Below are 22,029 nucleotides of genomic sequence, written 5' to 3'. Positions count from 1 at the left end.
ATCTAGACCAGCCACAACAGGCTACATCTGATCTAGACCAGCCATGACAGGCTACATCTGATCTAGACCAGCCATGACAGGCAACATCTGATCTAGACCAGCCATGACAGGCAACATTTGATCTAGACCAGCCAGGCTACATCTGATCTAGACCAGCCACGACAGGCTACATCTGATCTAGACCAGCCACAACAGGCAACATTTGATCTAGACCAGCCACGACAGGCAACATCTGATCTAGACCAGCCATGACAGGCTACATCTGATCTAGACCAGCCACGACAGGCTACATCTGATCTAGACCAGCCACGACAGGCTACATCTGATCTAGACCAGCCACCATCTGATCTAGACCAGCCGCGACAGGCTACATCTGATCTAGACCAGCCACGACAGGCAACATCTGATCTAGACCAGCCATGACAGGCTACATCTGATCTAGACCAGCCACGACAGGCTACATCTGATCTTGACCAGCCACAACAGGCTACACCTCATCTGGACCAGCCACGACAGGCTACACCTCATCTGGACCAGCCACGACAGGCAACAAATGATCTAGACCAGCCACGACAGGCTAAATCTGATCTAGAAAACAACAACTGAGAGCACACTTACATCAAACTTGTTCTCCAGTACCATCCTTCCATTAGGACTCTTGCCTACAGCCATCTCGCCCAGGAACCTCTGGTAGGCCATCTCCAGGACCATGCCATCCTTCATCTTGATGGCCTTGTAACGCTTCCGCTTCTCCTCCCAGATGATCCCAGAACTGGAACAGTGGAATAAACATCAATACTCCATAGCAGAGCCTGGTGTATCAAAGTATATTGCCTGGTGATAGTTGGCCTGTATACAGCTGGTGATACTTTAACTGTGTTGACACATTTGATGATTCTTGGTCAGAGAGTACACATGCTGTTATGATCTTGGCTATTATCTCATACTAACATTTGTAAAGCGCCAATATCAAGCTCAGCTGCTCAAAGGTGCTTTGATTATCCCTCGATCATTGGATGTTAAACTTAAACGGCACATTGCATTATCAATCTCAACTCCCTGGGGATCATACAAATAGTGCAGCAACTAGGCACACAGAGTTAATGTGGCTTTCCCATCCTTACGAGGTACCCATTCACAGCTCGGTGTACTGTGCCACATTGCCAGAGTACTGTGTCCAAGTTTTACTGCAAGTTGCTGTACCCACAACATCTGGTCATTTATCGTGGGTTGTGTACTGTTAACTAGGGGTTGTGACAACACTGAAAGAGTCTGCACACTCCAAGGTTTTTACACCCGGTCACAGGTGGGCTCGATCCCTGCACCTCAAGCTCGCTGGATCTCTAGCCTGGAGCCTTAGACAGCTCGCCCACCACGCCCCACCTGCCCTCTGTGTATACATACCTGGTGTTTTTCAGAGAGATCGCCCTTGGGGTACATATTATGCATTTTCCGCTGAAAATGTCCTGTGACAGTTGTATCAATGTTTTTGAATAAAAGATTGTACAATAAATAAACTCTTTATTTATTATAATGACCCCTACCTCACGGAGTTACCTCCCTTAGCGCATGCGCACTAACTGGGTAGGCTCCTAGACCCGTATCATCATTCCTTCTGCTGTCACCGCCGCGGAACAGACGCGGTTTATAAACGCACTTCATGAGCCGGACAGCTGAAAGCTACTAAGAAAGCTGTCTCTGAGACACCACCTGTATGTATGGTCTTTATTTGCCTAAAACAAGGAACAGTAAAGCTTTACAGTTGGTTGTTTCATAATTGTGACTTTGTATTAATACAAAATACGCCAACTTTCCCCGTGGTTACGACGCGTTGCTCTGCCATGGCGGGAAGTTTAGCGCGCCATGTGGTCGTATTATTGCGATTAAAACCAACTATTACTTTCCGCGGTAACCTTCACGAAGTTTTTCAATGTTTTCACGGTTTATATGCTGCTGGCCGCTAACTAACATGTTTTGCGCGGTTTGTTTCAGGCCTTTTCATGCTGTTCGGTCTGTGAGGGAGTATCCCCGGCCGACAGTCATACCAGTTGCGCGGCCTCGTCTGGAGAAGACAGGCCATGAGGCTGACTCCTGCACTATTTGTCTGGCCTTTTCCCCGGCCCAGAAGAGGCGGGCTGCCGACACCTTGTTCTATCGCTAAATGCGGAGGCGGAGGGGACCTGACGCAGGTTCCCCGCCTAAGTCCAAACGCAGGTCAAAAAGGGAAAAAAATCCCGCGGCCCTTCCCCTCTCCTGCCACTTCGAAAGGGTTTTGACATGTCACTGATGGAGTCTATGTTTCAGCAGCAGATGGACTCGATGAAGTCCTTCGCTCGTGGAGTCGGTTGGAGGTCTCCGCAGGAGTTCTCACCCACTCCGGACGGGGCGGAGAGTCCGGGTGGGATCGCTGGCTCGCTCGATCCTCGCCCTTGAGGCGCCTGTAGATCCGCTGCCTCTGGCTTCGATCCGACGCCTCGCTGCTCCGGAGAGGGAGGTGCTCCCAGTCCCCTCTCGAGCTCGCGCAGGGGGCCGCTGAGTATTCCTGGTATTCCGGGTCTCATGCGCACACACCCGCCCCATGAGAGCCGAGGCACCAGTTCTGCCTGGCCTGCCTCCAGCGCCTCGGGACCGGGTCCACGCACGCCGCTGGCTGGCGCTGACGCGGAGCAGTCTGTCTGTTCTTCCCTTCCTGTGGTTCCTAGCGCTAGGCAGTCCACCGGGTCGGGTTAGGGTCCTCTTACGGAGGAGACCCAGCCTCTGACTCGGCTCGGACGCCGAGGCAATGGAGCTTGGGGAGGTCGAGGAGCATGACGGCGGCTTCCGCTTTGCTTCGCCTTGGCGGGAGGTCCGCAGAGAATTGCCGAGGGCCTACCCCAGGCCGCCGTGCCCTGCTGGTTGCGCGGACTCGACTGAGTTCCGCTTTGCCTGGCGAGGCGCTTTGCCCCTAGGGCAACCCTCACAGACGCAGCCCGCGATTCTGCCATCGCTGGTCTCGGACGGGGTCGATCCCTTCTGTCTGGTGCCCGGTAAGGTTTGACTTACCTGAACTCGCGGGCGCTACCAGCTTGGGGAGGATTCCCTGTTCGTTGTACCAATTGTTGACGATGTGTTTTCACTTCCGCCGCCTCTGGGGAGGCTCGGCCTCCTCCGAGCAGCCCGCGCTGCTCGGCAAGGGCTTCTAACTCCACCTTTTGCCTCGCTGGCGCTTCTCGCACGCTGCACCGACCTACGAGGAGGTCTACCGAACGCCGATGCAGCAGGTGCGGTGGTGGTCCATGAGGCCTACCTCTCCTCGGTTCAGAGGTCGGCCCTGGAGGCGAGGGGCATGCTGGCGACGTGTCGCCGCGATGTCGCGGCTGCCCGGCCAGCTGGAAGTGCAGGCTCACCTCGCTGACTCTTTGCGCGGTCTGCTGCGCCGACGGTGATGTGCGCAGTCATGGGGATGCGCAGGCTGTGGCTGTCGACGCCTAGGTACTCGGCAGCAACACAGCAGACCTTGCTGGCCCTCCCTTCCGCCTGGGAGCCACCCTCTTCCAGGGCCCAGCAGGTCATACGGGAGGCTGCCGCTGCAGCTACCTCCTTCAAGGACTCTAAGGCCTTGTTGGAGCACCCGCTGGTGTCTCGCCGCCTCGGCCTCGCGCCACCTTCCTCCGCCGGGTGCAGCCTACACCCGAAGTTCCGCCGGGCTGGCTTCGCCGCTGGTAGGGTAGGCGGAGGAACAGGTCCGCCAAGGGTAGGGGCAAGGAGCAGTCCTCGACTAGCTCCCAGCCTTTTCGCTGGCGCTGGAGGTCTGCCCCGACCTCCCGCTAACCCATCAGGGTTGCCGCTTCGCCGCGGTGTCACGCCCAGTCAGCTCCGCCACTGGGTCTACACGCGCCTACCCCATATCCCAGTGGGAGGTCGCTTCTCTATTCCTGCCGGAATGGGAGAAGGCTACCAACAACGCTTTGGGTGCTGGCCACGGTCAGCATAGGCCATCTCCCACTGTGGAAGCGAGGTCCGCCCGACTTCACCGCATACGCCGCGACTCGTGCCGCCATGTCAAGCCAGGGCGACATATTGCGCGACGGTTCAGGCTCTGCTGGACAAGTCCGCAATCGAAGCATTCCACCGGGAGAGGAACAGGCGGATTTTATTCCACGCATTTCCTCGCCCCGAAGAAAGACGGCGGGTTCCGGCCCGATTCTCAACCTCAAGGGGTTGAATCGCGATGCTCGGTACCATCCTTCAAGATGGAGACACTGCGCCGGGTGATCTCATCTGTTCAGCCCGGCGATTGGCTCACGCCAATCGACCTAAAGGATGCGATTCAGATGTACCCATACATCCATCGCTCAAGCAGTACCTTCGGCTTCTCTTTACGACGGGATGTATTACCAATTCAGGGTGCTCCCCTTCGCATATCGACTGCCCCAAGGGTGTTCACCAAGCTCATGTTAGTCCCAGCTACCCTAGCTCGCCGCAAGGAAGGCGCTTGTTACCCTTACCTAGACGACTGGTTGCTCGGAGCACTAACACAGCCAGCGAAGTCAAGATGCTACTCACACAGTGATAGACATTCTAACTCGACTGGGGTGGATCATCAACCTCAAGAAATCCGACCTGGTACCCACCCAGGACTTGGTTTTTCTTGGAGCGCGATTCCAAACGAACAAGGATCTCGCTTCCTTGTCGCCCGACCGGGTCACCAGAGTTCGAGATGGTCTCTTCATTCCTCTCCCAGCCCCAGGCACCAGCACGGACTTGGCTCCGCCTACTGGGCCATATGGCGGCGAATTTATCTCTGTAGTGTGGCGGGCGCTGTTGAGGATGCGCCCCATACAGCAAGCTTTGGCTCGGCTGTGGACTCACACGGAGGATCTGGAGCGCAGTCTCACAGTCCCCGAAAGTGGTTGACACCTCACCTTCAGTGGTGGACAAATGTCGGAATCTCACCAGGGGTTCCCTTTGGAAATCCCGACGCCAGCTCTCACAGTTCAGACAGATGCGCCCCTCACGGGCTGGGGCGTTTGGCAGTTCGTCGGCTTCCGACTCTGGTCCGGGTCGGCTCACCTTCACATCAACGTTTGGAACTGAGAGCTGTGCGTTGGTATTCGAAGCTTCAGAGAGCATGTCCGCGGCCAGGTAGTCCGCCTTCAGTTAGACAACCAGACGGCCATGTCGCACATCCTGAAGCAGGGAGGCACGGTGTCCCCAGCGCCCGGGAAGCGTGGACTTTCTCCTCTGGAGCCACCAGTACGCATTGTCAGGTACTCCCTGTTTATCTCCCCGGGCTGGAGAACGGCGCGAGCAGATGCGCCTTCTCTCGCCGATCCTGGCCCCGCGACGAAAGTGGATGCTCGACAGGCAGATATTCACAGTAATCTCCCAGTTGTACGGGTCGCTCGAGGTGGATCTGTTTGCGCCCGGGCGGACGATCAGACACCCGCGTTCTGCTCTCGGATACCGGACCCAGGGCGCTGGCTGCCGACGCCTTCCTGCTGGATTGACGGGCAAAGTGCTCTGGGCGCTCCCGCCATTACCACTCATTCCCCGTGTCCTTTCACAGCTGTCCACCCAGCCAGCTCGCTACTTGTGCTACTGGCACCGCTTTGGTCACCACAGAGCTGGTTTCCGTAATTCTCAGGTTTCTGGCTCAGCCTCCTGTTCTATTACCTTTGGCGACCGACATTCTCACTCAGAACGGAGCTTCCACCCAAATCCACGGATTCAGTGGGTGGCTTGGCCTCTGTCAGGTCTAACCTCGAGGCACGCTGAATTCCTGCAGCAGTTGCAGACACAATTCTGGCTTCGAGGCGGATTCGGCAAACGCTCAGTACGAGGATAGGTGGTCCCGCTTATGCGCTGGTGTTCAGATAAGGGATTGCAGATCCCTTTCTGCGGATTTAGTCCGAAGTATTGGAGTTTTTGCAAGCTCGCTTGAAGAAGGCCTGGCGGCTTCGACCATTCATGGCTACTCCACCGCTATTTCCACTTTTCACACCCCTGTCGATGGTGCTCTTCTGGGGCAGCACCTCTCGCATAGCGCCGCTGGCGCTGAACGGATTCGACCTGCTCTCAGGCTTAACCAGTCCACCTTTGGGATTTGTCGATCGTGCTCGATTGGCTGTCCGTCCCACTTTCTCACACCTATCGGCTATTTCCATTCAGTTGTTGACCTGGAAAGCTGTTTTTCTGGTGGCGGTAACATCTGGTCGGCGGGTCGGCGATTTACATGCTATGTCGTCCGACCCGGGCGCTGACTGTGTTTCACACGGATCGTGGTCAGTATTCGCCCCCAGATACTTTACCGAATCGGCACGATCACGCTTCCATGTGACAGCTCCTATCGAACTTCCTACTCTTACCCAGCCTTCCACATCGGGACCACTCCTACGAAGCACTCACCCGCTGGATGTCCGTGAAGACGCCAAAGTCTATCTCAAACTAACGCAGGGGATCCGTGACGGGTACCCAGCTGTTCTGTTGTTACGGTGGCGGAAGGCTGGTTCGCCAGCGCAGCAAGCAGACTTTGTCTCGCTGGCTAGTATCGTATTTGTGCCGCTTATCAGGCTAAGGGCAAGCCTCCCCTGAGGGGTTGAAGGCTCACTCGGTCAGGGCAGTAGCCGCGATCAAAAGCTTTTGCATCGCACTCCCCATTGAAGAGATCTGCTCCGCCGCTATTTGGAGCCGCCAAGCACGCTTATACGCCATTATCAGCTCGACACGCATTCCCGTAATCGCAAACTTTGGTCGCATTGTTCTCTCCAGTGGACAGTGTCCTGCCACCCTGACCGAAAGTGAGTCTTGGTTTATTGGTTTGTTTTGACGCTACTGTACAATAAGATTCCATTATTGACATGTCTGCTAATGTGAGCTCACTCAGAGAACCTGTACCCCTTCGATTCTTCACGGAGTTACTGTATCGCTAGTGAGTGGTATTTTGTTTTCCCCACGGTGCTCTCATGAAAGAAGCCACTTAGTGGGTCGGATTTCGTTGATATTCGCACTACGCGCAATGTCTCATTATGCTAGAGGTCGCCTTTGAGCACAAATCCTCCCTGTCAGTTCCCTCCCATAATGCCTCTCGCTGAAGCTAAACTGGGTCGAAAGTGACAGGTGAGTGTTATGGCGCCTGTTCAATTTTTTTCCATGATACGATCGCTATATTTTGAGTGTGCTTGACAGAATTCCTCCTCCCTGGCCTCCGGCTTTGGGAGTCTGTGTTTATGCATAATATGTACCCCAAGGACGATCTCTCTCTGAAAAGAATTAACCAAACCTGCAGAGGTTTTCAATTCTTTGAAGAGAGTCGCCCTTGGGGTAGGGCCTCCCACCTCCCCGCAATTCTGTTCACTGATAAGAATTCAGCAGAAGGAATGATGATACGGGTCTAGGAGCCTACCCAGTTGGTGCGCATGCTTAAGGGAGGTAACTCCGCGGAGGTAGGGTCCGTGATAATAAATAAAAGAGTTTATTTATTGTACAATCTTTTATTCAAAAACATTGATACAACTGTCACAGGACATTTTTCAGCCGAAAATGCATAATATGTACCCCAAGGACGACTCTCTTCAAAGAATTGAAAACCTCTGCAGGTTTGGTTATATTCATCAAAGCTTCAGTAATATTTTCAGTGTACACAAGGACATACCTGAGTAAGATCATTCTTGACGTCCTTCTTGTTTCCACAAGTGTAGACCAGCTCCCTCTTGCCCAGAGCATTTTCCCAGGTATACAGCTGGGTCTGGTTGGGGCCCAGTTCATGTACACTGTTCTTCACACCGCTGAAACACAAACACCCTGCATTACACCAGCACCACATCTAGGTCATTCATATAATGTCCCTCCACAAGAGAACCTAATGCACTGCATCATGCAAGAGTGACCTAGGCCAGGCGTGTCAAACCAGGCTGGAGGCAACACTGTCTGGTAGGCATGTGTGGCAACATGTGAGTCTAAGTTTAACTGGTGGTGGTGAGTTTAGTTTTACATCGTTTTTAGCAATATTCCAGCAATATCACGGAGGGTACACCAGAAATGGGCTTCATGCATTGTACCCATGTGGGGAATCGAACCCTTGTCTTTGGCGTGACGAACGGACGCTTTAACCACTAGGCTACCCCACCGCCTGCTAAGTTTAACTGGGATTAAGTGGCTCAGGCAGATATTTGAGAATGATTGTTCTCTGGCAGGTCACGGTGTACTTGTCTGAGTTTGATCTGTTCAAGGGCAAGCTACACTTGTCTGTGTGATATACCTACCTCTGGAAGAAGGTGAGTGAACACTTGTCTGTGAAGTTGACAATCTGTACAGAGGCCATGCCCGACTTGTAGGCCTTGAAGGTGGTCACCATGGCACTCTCAGTCACCTGGCATTCTGTGTTGATACCGCCATACTAGACAGGAACAGATATACACTGTAGCATGGCACCCAACTACATATTCAATCCAAGGTTATTGTTGTCACAAAGATCACATTCAGATAGCATATGTCATCCTTCAGTTAAAAAAAATTGATCATAAATGGGTTTTGAACTCCCAACGGTCTAGGTAATTCCCTAATGCCCTCAGCTGTAAAATGGGGACCCGTGAGGATATGCTGGCAATGTGAGTGTTCATTCATTGCGCTAACAGGCAATATGACTGTATGCTCCCGAGGGAGTTGAAAAGGTATCAGAAAATATGACAGTGTCCTATGACCGGGGATAGTAATGTACGTAGGGACGTGAGCAGGCAATGTGCCTGGATGTGAGCACCATATAAGCAGACTATTATTATTACTACTATTCCCTAAGACCACCCACCTCATTGTTGAGTCGCATGAGTGAGGTATGAGCCTTGTTGATGAGGAACATGTCTGTGCTTTCGTTACTGTCCTTCACCTTGGCTTTCATGGTCATCTCCTTCCCCGACTGCTCCGGCCAGAATGGAAGACACTGCAACACATGACGTCACACAGTATCTGAATAACTGCTTGTCTGGGGCCTCAACAACCTCCACCCAGTAAACCGGTTAGATAGACCCGTCTGTCTGTGTCTGTACCACCCCCACCCAATACTATTAGTCAGACAGACAACCCTGCCTGCGTGCCCTCACCTTGACAGGAACGACCTCCACCCAATACTATTAGTCAGACTGACACCCCTGCCTGCGTGCCCTCACCTTGACAGGAACGACCTCCACCCAATACTATTAGTCAGACAGACACCCCTGCCTGCGTGCACCCTGCTCACGCGTTGCCAGGAACGCACCTCACCTTGACAGACAGACAACCCTGCCTGCATGCCCTCACCTTGACAGGAACTTAATTCTCCACCCAATACTATTAGTCCAACCTCCACCCAATACTATAAGTCAGACAGACACCCCTGCCTGCGTGCCCTCACCTTGACAGGAACAACTTCCACCCAATACTATAAGTCAGACAGACACCCCTGCCTGCGTGCCCTCACCTTGACAGGAACGACCTCCACCCAATACTATAAGTCAGACTGACACCCCTGCCTGTGTGCCCTCACCTTGCCAGGAACGACCTCCACCCAGGACTCTGTGTCTGTACACTCGGTACACATGATGGAATACTGAAACATAACAGGGAAGGCACTGAGTCATGTGCGAAAGCGAGGTCAGAAACCATAGCAAGGACACTCGTTTCATATAATTCGTATGTAATGAGACTGAGTGTTGTATTTTATTTATTACCCACTTCTTACATGCATTAAATTGACAAAAGAGCATATTTTGGTTATTGTTATGTTTCAAACCGAAACCGGTTTCATAAGGAGGTTGCGGAAGAATTTTGTTCTGTAGTCACTTTTGCATGACGTCACACTGTATCGACGTCACTAAGCCATTCTCGTCTGTCCCCTTGGTAACCGACGTCATGATGCATGTCAGTTGTCATCGCCTCGGACAGTAAACTACTCCATAGCACCCCTTTTCTTGGTTTGCGGTTGCTTCACATGACTGATGGAAACACTGCATTTATGTTTTTCGACGGATATATTGTCTCAGTTCAACTCACAATTAAACAGCAATACGGCAATGTTCGCAATGTTTACATTCCCACAATGCATATAAGTTATAGAATGAATGAATTCACGTGTTTGTCATGAATGAACAAGTAGTTCCGTGACAACGTGACCTAACTGAAAGGTCATCGGTTATCCAATCAAATCGTTAGAATCTCAGGTCAAGTCGTTACAACACAGGTCAACGCGATACCACAGTCGTGTGACGTACGAGGTTAGTATGTAACTACCCATATGTTGACCACGTGGGTAATAAAGGTGGGAGCCTTGTCTCCACTTGGCAACAATGATTCAATACATCTAGATCTATGAACAGAGAACGATGAGTATTGAGCACTCAGTACTTTCAGAGAACATGTGCTGTACACCAGCTTTCCTTCCTTCAAGGAGTCTGTACTTACCTCGGCAGTGTTGAGCAACATGTAGAACGGTGTGAACGTGACGATCTTGGTGAGACCAGAAGATGTGAGGCTGATCTTCACACCCATCTGTAGCACATAAACATACAACATACAAAACCACTATAATCTGACAATATGTCCAAGGAAAAGAAAGATGAAATTCTTATCAAGAAAAGGTGGACCAATACAGCAATGTTGGATAATGTGAAACTGTGACCCAGTCAAAATAGCAAGATGACCATCACAAATTGTAAGAGAAATGATTTCGATTAATTTACAATCAGAGTGAGTGAGTGAGGTAAGATTTACAGTCACATCGGCAATATTTCAGCCATATCGGGACTAAATCAAGTTTAGAATTCACCATAAGTACATGTACATTATAAAAACCTGTCATCGAAGGACAGTAAAACCAACTAGAATATCACAGTATCAAGACATAAAACTAGCATCTCCCTCTAAAACTGGATTTCAAATGAGGACAATATAATATAAAAATTGGCTAAAGGTCGCCAACAACTGAAGGTAGATCACCATACTAGGGACCATGGGAACTTATTTACATTTAGAAATTATACCTTTATAACATAAATGTCTACTAAACTAGGACTAGTGGAAGACATTTATATTTGACGTTGAAGGTCAGGAGATCACAGTCCTACTGACACACAAGTCAGGGTTTATCTTTTGTCCTCTTTTTGTATTAAATGTGCCCAATACATATCAAATGAAGGCAATGATATGCAAAAAATAATACACTAGTGTTGGGATTTGGTTAAAATCTCATAATTGATGATTGGTTCATTACAACCGATCAATCATCAAAAATAATTGGTTAGCGTCATTTATGAAATTTTCCTGATTATTTTGTTAATGGACAAAAAAATAAAGAAAGAAACATGTAGTTCTTTTGGGTTTTTGCAAATTGCACAAAATGCATTGGCAAATTTCACATCTTTAAAGGCTGACTAGTATGTTAGGAACATAAATTTCTTGGAGTCTTTAAGACAAATTCAATCATGACTTGGAACGAGCTTGTAGTACTTATGAAATGTAACAGACAAAACTAACCTTGTGAAAAATATTGTTAACGCAAACAAGTGTACCGGAATTGTTTTTGTTTCGATTATGAGAAAACATGATCGATTGCTTGGTCGTTTAGTCACTGAGACCAATCTTTGATTATTTCAATTAATCGGACCACCACTAATCTACACCCTCTCCCCTGAAATAACACTAACACCACTTTAAATGTAATATAAACTGATTCCATTATTTCATGAAACAAATGGTATAAAGTTAACAGGCAAATGTAAAATCAACATCTCAATAATTTCAAATGAATTTAACGACAAAATGTCAACAAAAATACCAATGAAGTATTGGTCAGTTGAGGAATTACTAACTGTTGTTGTGCTACAGGGCGTACAGGCAGTGCCATGGCAAGTAACCTAGGAACCAAAACAACTACTGATGTTATATCTCTCAGATCATGACTACAGGTGGCTAAACGTGGATGATGAAGAGATACAATATTTGTGCATTGAAAGAGTGAGTGAGTGAGTTTAGTTTTACGCCGCTTTTAGCAATATTCCAGCAATATCAGGGCTTCACACATTGTACCCATGTGGGGAATCAAACCCGGGTCTTCGTCGTGACAAGCGAACGCTTAACCACTAGGCTCCCCCACTGCCCCTGTATTGAAAGAGGTAAGACATCCTTTGTAAACACCTGTAGAAAATGAACAATATTGGAAGAAAGTATTTGTGTTCTGTTTGTAAGGAACAGAGCCTGTGTGCCAGCTGTATGAAGGGCTCACCTCAAACACTCTCTTGTTGCTCTTACACTGCACAGTGCCGGAGCTGCCCACTGTGTCCAGGGAGAACTTGTCTGACCACTCCGTGTCACCGATCTTCAGCTGGGCCTACACAGCATCACAAACAACACCTGCATCACTGCATCAACACAGTGTCGACACAAAACACAGTGTCGACACAAAACACAGCATCCAGACACCACACTTCATCAACACAAGTACAGATAACATTGAGCTACACACTACACATTAGACACTGAACATTGGAGTGACTGATATACTTCAGGATAATTATGGTTTTCTACAGATGCTGGTAACATAACAGTTCATTGAGACAAGATACTGCATCCACACAAGACTGCATCCAGATGCAACACAACATCAACTCAGATCACTTCATCGAGACAAGACACTGCATCCACAGATAACATTACTTATTACTAAACAGATACTGTACACATTGTACACTGGACTTTCACATGACTGATTTACTTCAGGATAATTATGAGATAGTTTGTACCAAATGTGTCCCCCCTGTCACACCTTATATCACCATAACAGTGAGGCTAACAGAGGGCAGCACACGTACAGGTATGCTGCACACATCATTCAATGCTCCGCACCTGAAACGGTTCGACAACCAATGACGAAATACAAAATATAAAAATGAAGAAAAACATGCAAGAGAAATCATTGTCAATGATGTCAAACCTCACGTCCTGCCTCGTAGGCAAATGACTAAACAATTAAAGCACCACAAACATACATGCAGAACAAAATAAACAGCTACTTCAGTAAATCAGGCAATTTCTGTTCATGCAGAGCAAAATCTATTGGTCATTGGTGAAATTGTTGTCGAACATGAAAGTAGATATTGAATGAGGAAATATTGAACCCAAAGTTGGAGACAAGAATCAAACCTGAAGATAGAAAAGTGAAAATGGAATCCGGGAAGAAACCTAAGTTGCTGTGATTCCTCTGACAAAAGTCCCTCTTCCTCTACCTCCTCCACCAGATGTAAACACGTCTACCCTCACCACCTACAGGAACGTTACCTGTCTGGCCTCAGGACACTTAGACTTCTCCTCCTTGTTGTCCTGGTCAGCAGGAGTTAGACAATCAGTAGGGTAAGATCAGACATATACAACAGTTCATAGGTCAAGGAGATAGATGAAGCAAGGAAACAAGGCCTCAGATACAAGCATGGCATTCACTGGACACCCAAGTTACTGTGACACCTCTCTCTACTACTGGACACCCAAGTTACTGTGACACCTCTCTCTACGACTGGACACCTCTCTCTCATCCTTGACACCCAAGTTACTGTGACACCTCTCTCTACGACTGGACACCTCTCTCTACTACTGGACACCCAAGTTACTGTGACACCTCTCTCTACTACTGGACACCTCTCCCTACTACTGGACACCCAAGTTACTGTGACACCTCTCTCTAATCCTTGACACCCAAGTTACTGTGACACCTCTCTCTAATCCTTGACACCCAAGTTACTGTGACACCTCTCTCTTATCCTTGACACCCAAGTTACTGTGACACCTCTCTCTACTACTGGACACCCAAGTTACTGTGACACCTCTTTCTACTACTGGACACCTATCTCTACTACTGGACACCCAAGTTACTGTGACACCTCTCTCTACTACTGGACACCTATCTCTACTACTGGACACCCAAGTTACTGTGACACCTCTCTCTACTACTGGACACCCAAGTTACTGTGACACCTCTCTCTACTACTGGACACCCAAGTTGCTGTGACACCTCTCTCTACGACTGGACACCTCTCTCTGCTACTGGACACCAAAGTTACTGTGACACCTCTCTCTACTACTGGACACCTCTCTACTACTGGACACCCAAGTTACTGTGACACCTCTCTCTAATCCTTGACACCCAAGTTACTGTGACACCTCTCCCTACTACTGGACACCCAAGTTACTGTGACACCTCTCTCTACTACTGGACACCCAAGTTACTGTGACACCTCTTTCTACTACTGGACACCTATCTCTACTACTGGACACCCAAGTTACTGTGACACCTCTCTCTACTACTGGACATCTATCTCTACTACTGGACACCCAAGTTACTGTGACACCTCTCTCTACTACTGGACACCTCTCCCTACTGACTGGACACCCAAGTTACCGTGACACCTCTCCCTACTACTGGACACCTCTCCCTACTACTGGACACCTCTCCCTACTACTGGAGACCCAAGTTACTGTGACACCTCTCTCTACTACTGGACACACCTCTTGGTACCATATTCATTCATTAACAACTCCCCACTTACGTCCACCTGTGAGGGTGCCATATCTAAAAATATGCCTCACTTAGATCTAGATTGTAGAGGTTGTATATCTAAGACTGTTTCCAGTCTGGAACCAGATTATTGGGGTGAGATGTCGAACAATGTGCCCCATCTCGAAGCAACTTACTGTGGTGGCAGACCTAACCCAGTGCTACCTAGTCACATTTATTCACCACCACAGACAACAACATCATGACATGATCACAAGTAATTCTGAAAGAGTAAAAATAATTAGAGAAATGATAAGATGTTTGATAGGTAACAAGCAAGTATTTGCATGACACATGCTTGTTTTGGCAGCTACCTAAAGATACTATCTTGTGCATGCACACAACAGTGATGGGCATACACTGGGATAGTGGTTGCATCAGACAAGCAAACACAAAAGTAGCCCCGTCACCACCTTATGTTTAATCAAATCAACAGATACCTCTCACATACTTTATCAGTGTTTGTGGTAGATTCATTGCTGTTGCGTGCCAAACATGACTTAGAAACTGACAAGTTATGGGTGCACTGTTGTTATTTTTATGCTGAGTCCAAGGGGAGTCTTAGCTCAGTCCAACCCTAATTAGGTTAAAGTGTACCAGGTACTTCCGCCCACTAGGCACTGTGCAATGACCTTCATAAGGCTTGCTTGCATGAAAGAATACTTGTATCACTTGAAATCAATAACATGGACTACAACAACTGGACTGTCATGCTATGAGTTTGTATGACAACTGTGGCAATAAGCTTACTTTGTTTCTTGTCCATTTGTAATTTACTGACATTAGACAAAATATCTCATGCCTCTACCTTACTTAATGTCCATATCTCATGGCTCTACCTTACTTACTGTCAATATGTCATGGCTCTACCTTACTAAAGTCAATATCTCCTGACTCTACCTTACTTAATGTCAATATCTCCTGGCTCTACCTTACTTAATGTCCATATCTCCTGGCTCTACCTTACTTAATGTCAGTATCTCCTGGCTCTACCTTACTTAATGTCAATATCTCCTGGCTCTACCTTACTTAATGTCAATATCTCCTGGCTCTACCTTACTAAAGTCAATATCTCCTGACTCTACCTTACTTAATGTCCATATCTCCTGACACTACACCTTACTTAATGTCCATATCTCCTGACACTACCTTACTTAATGTCCATTATCTAATGGCTCTACCATTACTTTTAAACACTGACAATTTGGTACAGCTAGTTGATAGTGAAGTTTAATATGCATTGTTCTCACTTTTCCATTAGTAATCTTATCAGACTTCACACATAGTTATCTGGCTTCTATTTAATAAATTCTGTTTTCTAAAATTAATCTTGACATGTGCTTTATCCTTTAAGCTACAATTGCAGCCACTAGCCAATGTACCATGCCTTGTAACACGAAGCTATGTATACACGTCTTAAAGCATCCGACTACAGATAGGATGATAACTGTGTCGGATTAATGAAAGATAAAGATGGTGGCGGAAATCAGTACTAAACCACTATAAGACTGGTGGTGTCGAGGGGCTGCTTGTTATTGGATACCGCAAGATGAGATGGAATTAAATGTGCTGAAGAACATAACACAGAACAAATTTCACAACAGAGTGAAACTAAACCTGAAACTGGAACAGATGCTGAAATAAGACATCCATGCGAAACAGCAGCTATTCTACACACTGACGAGGTGTGAGTGCGCTGGTTGTAAACGTGGTCTACAACAGCTGACAGCTACAATAGTCTCCTACTATGCTGGCCAGTGTATGGTGTTAGTGAAACAAGCTGTCAGACATGCTACAGGCTGCTGCAACTGGGCTGAGCTTGTTGCTAGGCATGCCTGCCCCGCCCAGATACGTACTTTACCACTCTGCTTCATCTCTTTCACCTTGCCCTTCCTCTCCAGCGTGCCGTCCTTCTCCTTCTCCTTCAACAACACGGGCATTCAGTCACATCTTCCCTCATCAGGATAAACCCACCCCGGCACCCCGACACCCAGACAGATTACATACCTTTGTGGAACAACGACAATGAGTTGATATGCCTGCCTTTTTTCATTTAGGCCCCGTTTCAGAAAGCTATCGTACCACTACAATTGCTGTACCTCCAATACAGACTTACGACAGTCGTAGCACCATGATAGCTTTCTGAAACAGGGCCCAGGTCTTTCCATAATTGTACTTTCCAAGCTGGAGGAACAAGCTTCGACAACCCACCCATCCTTGTTGTTAAAGTGCACCTACAACACACCTCCAGTGGACCACCATTGTGTTTAAAGTGCTGCTTCCCCAAAATAATCCAAGTATTAGTATCTATATGCTAAATATGTAAAAAAAGCATATTAGAATCACACGTGTAGAAGGAAAAAGATAAAAAAAGCTGCCTTAACAAAGACTTCTTCTCAGACTAACCACTAGTACAGGTGTTGAATGTGACCTAAGCACCATGTACATGTGAACTGTACAACCAGTACATTTGTTAAAGGTGACTTTTGTCACGTGACAAATGTGACGCAGCACCTGGTATATGTACTGAAAGTTCAAGGTGTGTTGAATGTTATTTCAGTACCTAGTGTGTGTTGAATGTGATGTGCGTACCTAGTGTGTGTGTTGTATATTATTTCAGTACCTAGTGTGTGTTGAATGTGACGTCAGTACCTAGTGTGTGTGTTGAATGTTATTTCAGTACCTAGTGTGTGTGTTGAATGCTATTTCAGTACCTAGTGTGTGTTGAATGTGCTGTCAGTACCTAGTGTGTATGTTGAATGTTATTTCAGTACCTAGTGTGTGTTGCATGTGCCGTCAGTACCTAGTGTGTATGTTGAATGTTATTTCAGTACCTAGTGTGTGTTGAATGTGCCGTCAGTACCTAGTGTGTGTTGCATGTGCCGTCAGTACCTAGTGTGTATGTTGAATGTTATTTCAGTACCTAGTGTGTGTTGAATGTGCCGTCAGTACCTAGTGTGTGTTGCATGTGCCGTCAGTACCTAGTGTGTATGTTGAATGTTATTTCAGTACCTAGTGTGTGTTGAATGTGCCGTCAGTACCTAGTGTGTGTGTTGAATGTGCTGTCAGTATGTAGTGTGTGTTGAATATGCCGTCAGTACCTAGTGTGTATGTTGAATGTTATTTCAGTACCTAGTGTGTGTTGAATGTGCTGTCAGTACCTAGTGTGTGTGTTGAATGTTTTTTTCAGTACCTAGTGTGTGTTGAATGTGCCATTAGTACCTAGTGTGTGTGTTGAATGTTATTTCAGTACCTAGTGTGTTGAATGTGCCATTAGTACCTAGTGTGTGTGTTGAATGTTATGTCAGTACCTAGTGTTTGTGTTGAATGTTATTTCAGTACCTAGTGTGTCTGTTGAATGTGACCTTACTCCCCCATACATTTGATGAACGTGACCTCAGTACACAGTTCTTGAGCTCACTTTGACATGAGGCCCACTAAGTGTGTTGAATGTGACCTCAATGTTCAGTACCTGGGCTGAATGTGACATTAGTCCCCACTACATGTGTTGAATGTGACATTCGTCCCCACTACATGTGTTGAATGTGACATTAGTCCCCACTACTTGTGTTGAATGTGACACAAGTCTCAAATACATGTGTTGAATGTGACACAAGTCCCCACTACGTGTGTTGAATGTGACACAAGTCCCCCCATGTGTGTTGAATGTGGCATTAGTCCCCGCTACGTGTGTTGAATGTGACATCAGTCCCCACTACGTGTGTTGAATGTGACATCAGTCCCCGCTATGTGTGTTGAATGTGACATTAGTCCCCGTGTGTTGAATGCAGTGTTGAATGTGACACAAGTCTCAAATACATATGTTGAATGCGACACAAGTCCCCACTACATGTTGAATGTGACATTAGTCCCCACTACGTGTGTTGAATGTGACACAAGTCCCCCAATGTGTGTTGAATGTGGCATTACCCCCCGCTACATGTGTTGAATGTGACACAAGTCCCCACTACATGTTGAATGTGACATTAGTCCCCACTACCTGTGTTGAATGTGACACAAGTCCCCCCATGTGTGTTGAATGTTGCATTACCCCCCGCTACATGTGTTGAATGTGACATCAGTCCCACTACGTGTGTTGAATGTGACACAAGTCCCCCCACCTGTGTTGAATATGACATTAGTCCCCACTACCTGTGTTGAATGTGACATCAGTCCCCACTATGTGTGTTGAATGTGACACAAGTCCCACTACCTGTGCGGAATGTGACATCAGTCCCCACTACGTGTGTTGAATGTGACATTAGTCCCCCTTACGTGTGTTGAATGTGACACAAGTCCCCCCATGTGTGTTGAATGTGACATTAGTCCCCGCTACATGTGTTGAATGTGACATCAGTCCCCACTACGTGTGTAGAATGTGACACAAGTCCCCACTAAGCGTGTTGAATGTGACACAAGTCTCAAATACATGTGTTGAATGTGACACAAGTCCCCACTACATGTTGAATGTGACATTAGTCCCCACTACGTGTGTTGAATGTGACACAAGTCCCCCCATGTGTGTTGAATGTGGCATTACCCCCCGCTACATGTGTTGAATGTGACATCAGTCCCCACTACGTGTGTTGAATGTGACACAAGTCCCCCCACCTGTGTTGAATATGACATTAGTCCCCACTACCTGTGTTGAATGTGACATCAGTCCCCACTACTTGTGTTGAATGTGACACAAGTCTCAAATACATGTGTTGAATGTGACACAAGTCCCCACTACGTGTGTTGAATGTGACACAAGTCCCCCCATGTGTGTTGAATGTGGCATTAGTCCCCGCTACGTGTGTTGAATGTGACATCAGTCCCCACTACGTGTGTTGAATGTGACATCAGTCCCCGCTATGTGTGTTGAATGTGACATTAGTCCCCCTTACGTGTGTTGAATGTGACACAAGTCTCAAATACATATGTTGAATGTGACACAAGTCCCCACTACATGTTGAATGTGACATTAGTCCCCACTACCTGTGTTGAATGTGACACAAGTCCCCCATGTGTGTTGAATGTGGCATTACCCCACGCTACATGTGTTGAATGTGACATCAGTCCCCACTACGTGTGTTGAATGTGACACAAGTCCCCCCACCTGTGTTGAATATGACATTAGTCCCCACTACCTGTGTTGAATGTGACATCAGTCCCCACTATGTGTGTTGAATGTGACACAAGTCCCACTACCTGTGGGAATGTGACATCAGTCCCCACTACGTGTGTTGAATGTGACATTAGTCCCCCCTACGTGTGTTGAATGTGACACAAGTCCCCCCATGTGTGTTGAATGTGACATTAGTCCCCGCTACATGTGTTGAATGTGACATCAGTCCCCACTACGTGTGTAGAATGTGACACAAGTCCCCACTAAGCGTGTTGAATGTGACACAAGTCTCAAATACATGTGTTGAATGTGACACAAGTCCCCACTACATGTTGAATGTGACATTAGTCCCCACTACATGTGTTGAATGTGACACAAGTCCCCCCATGTGTGTTGAATGTGGCATTACCCCGCTACATGTGTTGAATGTGACATCAGTCCCCACTACGTGTGTTGAATGTGACACAAGTCCCCCCACCTGTGTTGAATATGACATTAGTCCCCACTACCTGTGTTGAATGTGACATCAGTCCCCACTATGTGTGTTGAATGTGACACAAGTTCCACTACCTGTGCGGAATGTGACATCAGTCCCCACTACGTGTGTTGAATGTGACATTAGTCCCCACTACATGTGTTGAATGTGACACAAGTCCCCCCATGTGTGTTGAATGTGACATTAGTCCCCGCTACATGTGTTGAATGTGACATCAGTCCCCACTACGTGTGTAGAATGTGACACAAGTCCCCACTAAGTGTGTTGAATGTGACACAAGTCTCAAATACATGTGTTGAATGTGACACAAGTCCCCACTACATGTTGAATGTGACATTAGTCCCCACTACCTGTGTTGAATGTGACACAAGTCCCCCCATGTGTGTTGAATGTGGCATTACCCCGCTACATGTGTTGAATGTGACATCAGTCCCCACTACGTGTGTTGAATGTGACACAAGTCCCCCCACCTGTGTTGAATATGACATTAGTCCCCACTACCTGTGTTGAATGTGACATCAGTCCCCACTATGTGTGTTGAATGTGACACAAGTCCCACTACCTGTGTGGAATGTGACATCAGTCCCCACTACGTGTGTTGAATGTGACACAAGTCCCCCCACGTGAGTTGAATGTGACACAAGTCCCCCCATGTGTGTTGAATGTGACATTAGTCCCCGCTACCTGTGTTGAATGTGACATCAGTCCCCACTACGTGTGTTGAATGTGACACAAGTCCCCCCATGTGTGTTGAATGTGACAATAGTCCCAACTACCTGTGTTGAATGTGACACAAGTCCCCCCGTGTGTGTTGAATGTGACAATAGTCCCAACTACCTGTGTTGAATGTGACACAAGTACCCCCGTGTGTGTTGAATGTGGCATTAGTCCCTGCTACATGTGTTGAATGTGACATTAGTCCCCCCCCCATGTGTGTTGAATGTGACATTAGTCTCCGCTACATCAGTTGAATGTGACAATAGTCCCCGCTACATGTGTTGAATGTGACATCAGTCCCCACTACGTGTGTTGAATGTGACACAAGTCCCCCCACGTGTGTTGAATGTGACAATAGTCCCCACTACATGTGTTGAATGTGACATCAGTCCCCACTACATGTGTTGAATGTGACACAAGTCCCCCCATGTGTGTTGAATGTGACAATAGTCCCCGCTACATGTGTTGAATGTGACATCAGTCCCCACTACGTGTGTTGAATGTGACACAAGTCCCCCCACGTGTGTTGAATGTGAGAGAACACACCTGCATTCACCCCCACCATCAACTGACACCTGCAAGTGTTAGTTCTCATGAGCTACTACCACTGTGCTTTGTGGAAAGAAATCACTCCTTTATTACCGGTTCTTTGCCTGTATTCAGCTGCAAGATAAAGTCTGTGCTTAACCTTCACAGATACCGGCACATCCATCAAGACATTAGGCAACACATGTTGAGATCATCATAAGATGGCTCTGATGGTGCAACAAGGCAGCAACAATATCCTAGCAGCATTTATTATTATTATTTATTTATTATTATTGGATATTTATATAGCGCACATATCCACGCACTAGTGCATGCTCAAGACGCTGGTAGTTTTTCCCTCAATCATTGGATGTCAATCTCAACTCCCTGGGGTTCATACAACTCTTGCAGCCACTAGGCGCACAGAGTTATTGCGGCTTTCCCATCCGTCGTACGAGGTACCCATTCACAGCTGGGTGGACTGGGACACATAGTCACAGTATTTTGTCCAAGTTTTACTGCACGTTGCTGTACCCGCAACTAGGTGTTTGCACGTGTTCATGTGGCCACCATCTGGTCATATACCAAAGGATTCGTGGGTTCTTTTAAGTGCACAGGGTTGTG

General features: G+C 47.5%; 1 protein-coding gene and 2 long non-coding RNA genes across 7 annotated transcripts in view; all 3 read right to left on the bottom strand.

Moving 5' to 3' along the window:
• Positions 1-22,029, bottom strand: part of LOC124279093 (vacuolar protein sorting-associated protein 13C-like) — a 139,069-nt gene that overhangs the window by 15,289 nt on the left and 101,751 nt on the right. Inside the window, 10 exon segments of the mRNA XM_046714892.1 lie at positions 619-772; positions 2,046-2,062; positions 7,634-7,766; positions 8,244-8,377; positions 8,786-8,917; positions 9,500-9,562; positions 10,414-10,500; positions 12,233-12,337; positions 13,285-13,326; positions 16,411-16,476. Of these exon segments, the coding sequence (XP_046570848.1) occupies positions 619-772; positions 2,046-2,062; positions 7,634-7,766; positions 8,244-8,377; positions 8,786-8,917; positions 9,500-9,562; positions 10,414-10,500; positions 12,233-12,337; positions 13,285-13,326; positions 16,411-16,476 (933 nt within the window).
• Positions 13,333-15,733, bottom strand: LOC124279079. Of its 5 annotated transcripts, none has more exons than XR_006899290.1 (8): positions 15,673-15,733; positions 15,394-15,609; positions 14,467-15,362; positions 14,089-14,254; positions 13,901-14,013; positions 13,750-13,823; positions 13,582-13,675; positions 13,333-13,504 (listed from the first exon to the last, which is right to left on the bottom strand). It is a non-coding gene; the product is annotated as an uncharacterized LOC124279079 (long non-coding RNA). The 5 variants fall into 5 exon arrangements; XR_006899293.1 differs by having other exon boundaries at positions 13,582-13,638; positions 13,770-13,843; positions 13,921-14,013; XR_006899294.1 differs by lacking the exon at positions 13,750-13,823 and having other exon boundaries at positions 13,333-13,467; positions 13,525-13,638; positions 13,864-14,013.
• Positions 17,457-18,552, bottom strand: LOC124279081. Its single transcript, XR_006899295.1, has 5 exons — positions 18,402-18,552; positions 18,043-18,177; positions 17,897-18,011; positions 17,536-17,807; positions 17,457-17,477 (listed from the first exon to the last, which is right to left on the bottom strand). It is a non-coding gene; the product is annotated as an uncharacterized LOC124279081 (long non-coding RNA).

Source organism: Haliotis rubra, unplaced genomic scaffold (assembly GCF_003918875.1).
Source record: "Haliotis rubra isolate DU_JTF1 unplaced genomic scaffold, ASM391887v1 Scf246, whole genome shotgun sequence".
NCBI classification, from domain to species: Eukaryota; Metazoa; Mollusca; class Gastropoda; order Lepetellida; family Haliotidae; genus Haliotis; species Haliotis rubra.
This window is presented reverse-complemented; position numbering and strand designations above follow the sequence as displayed.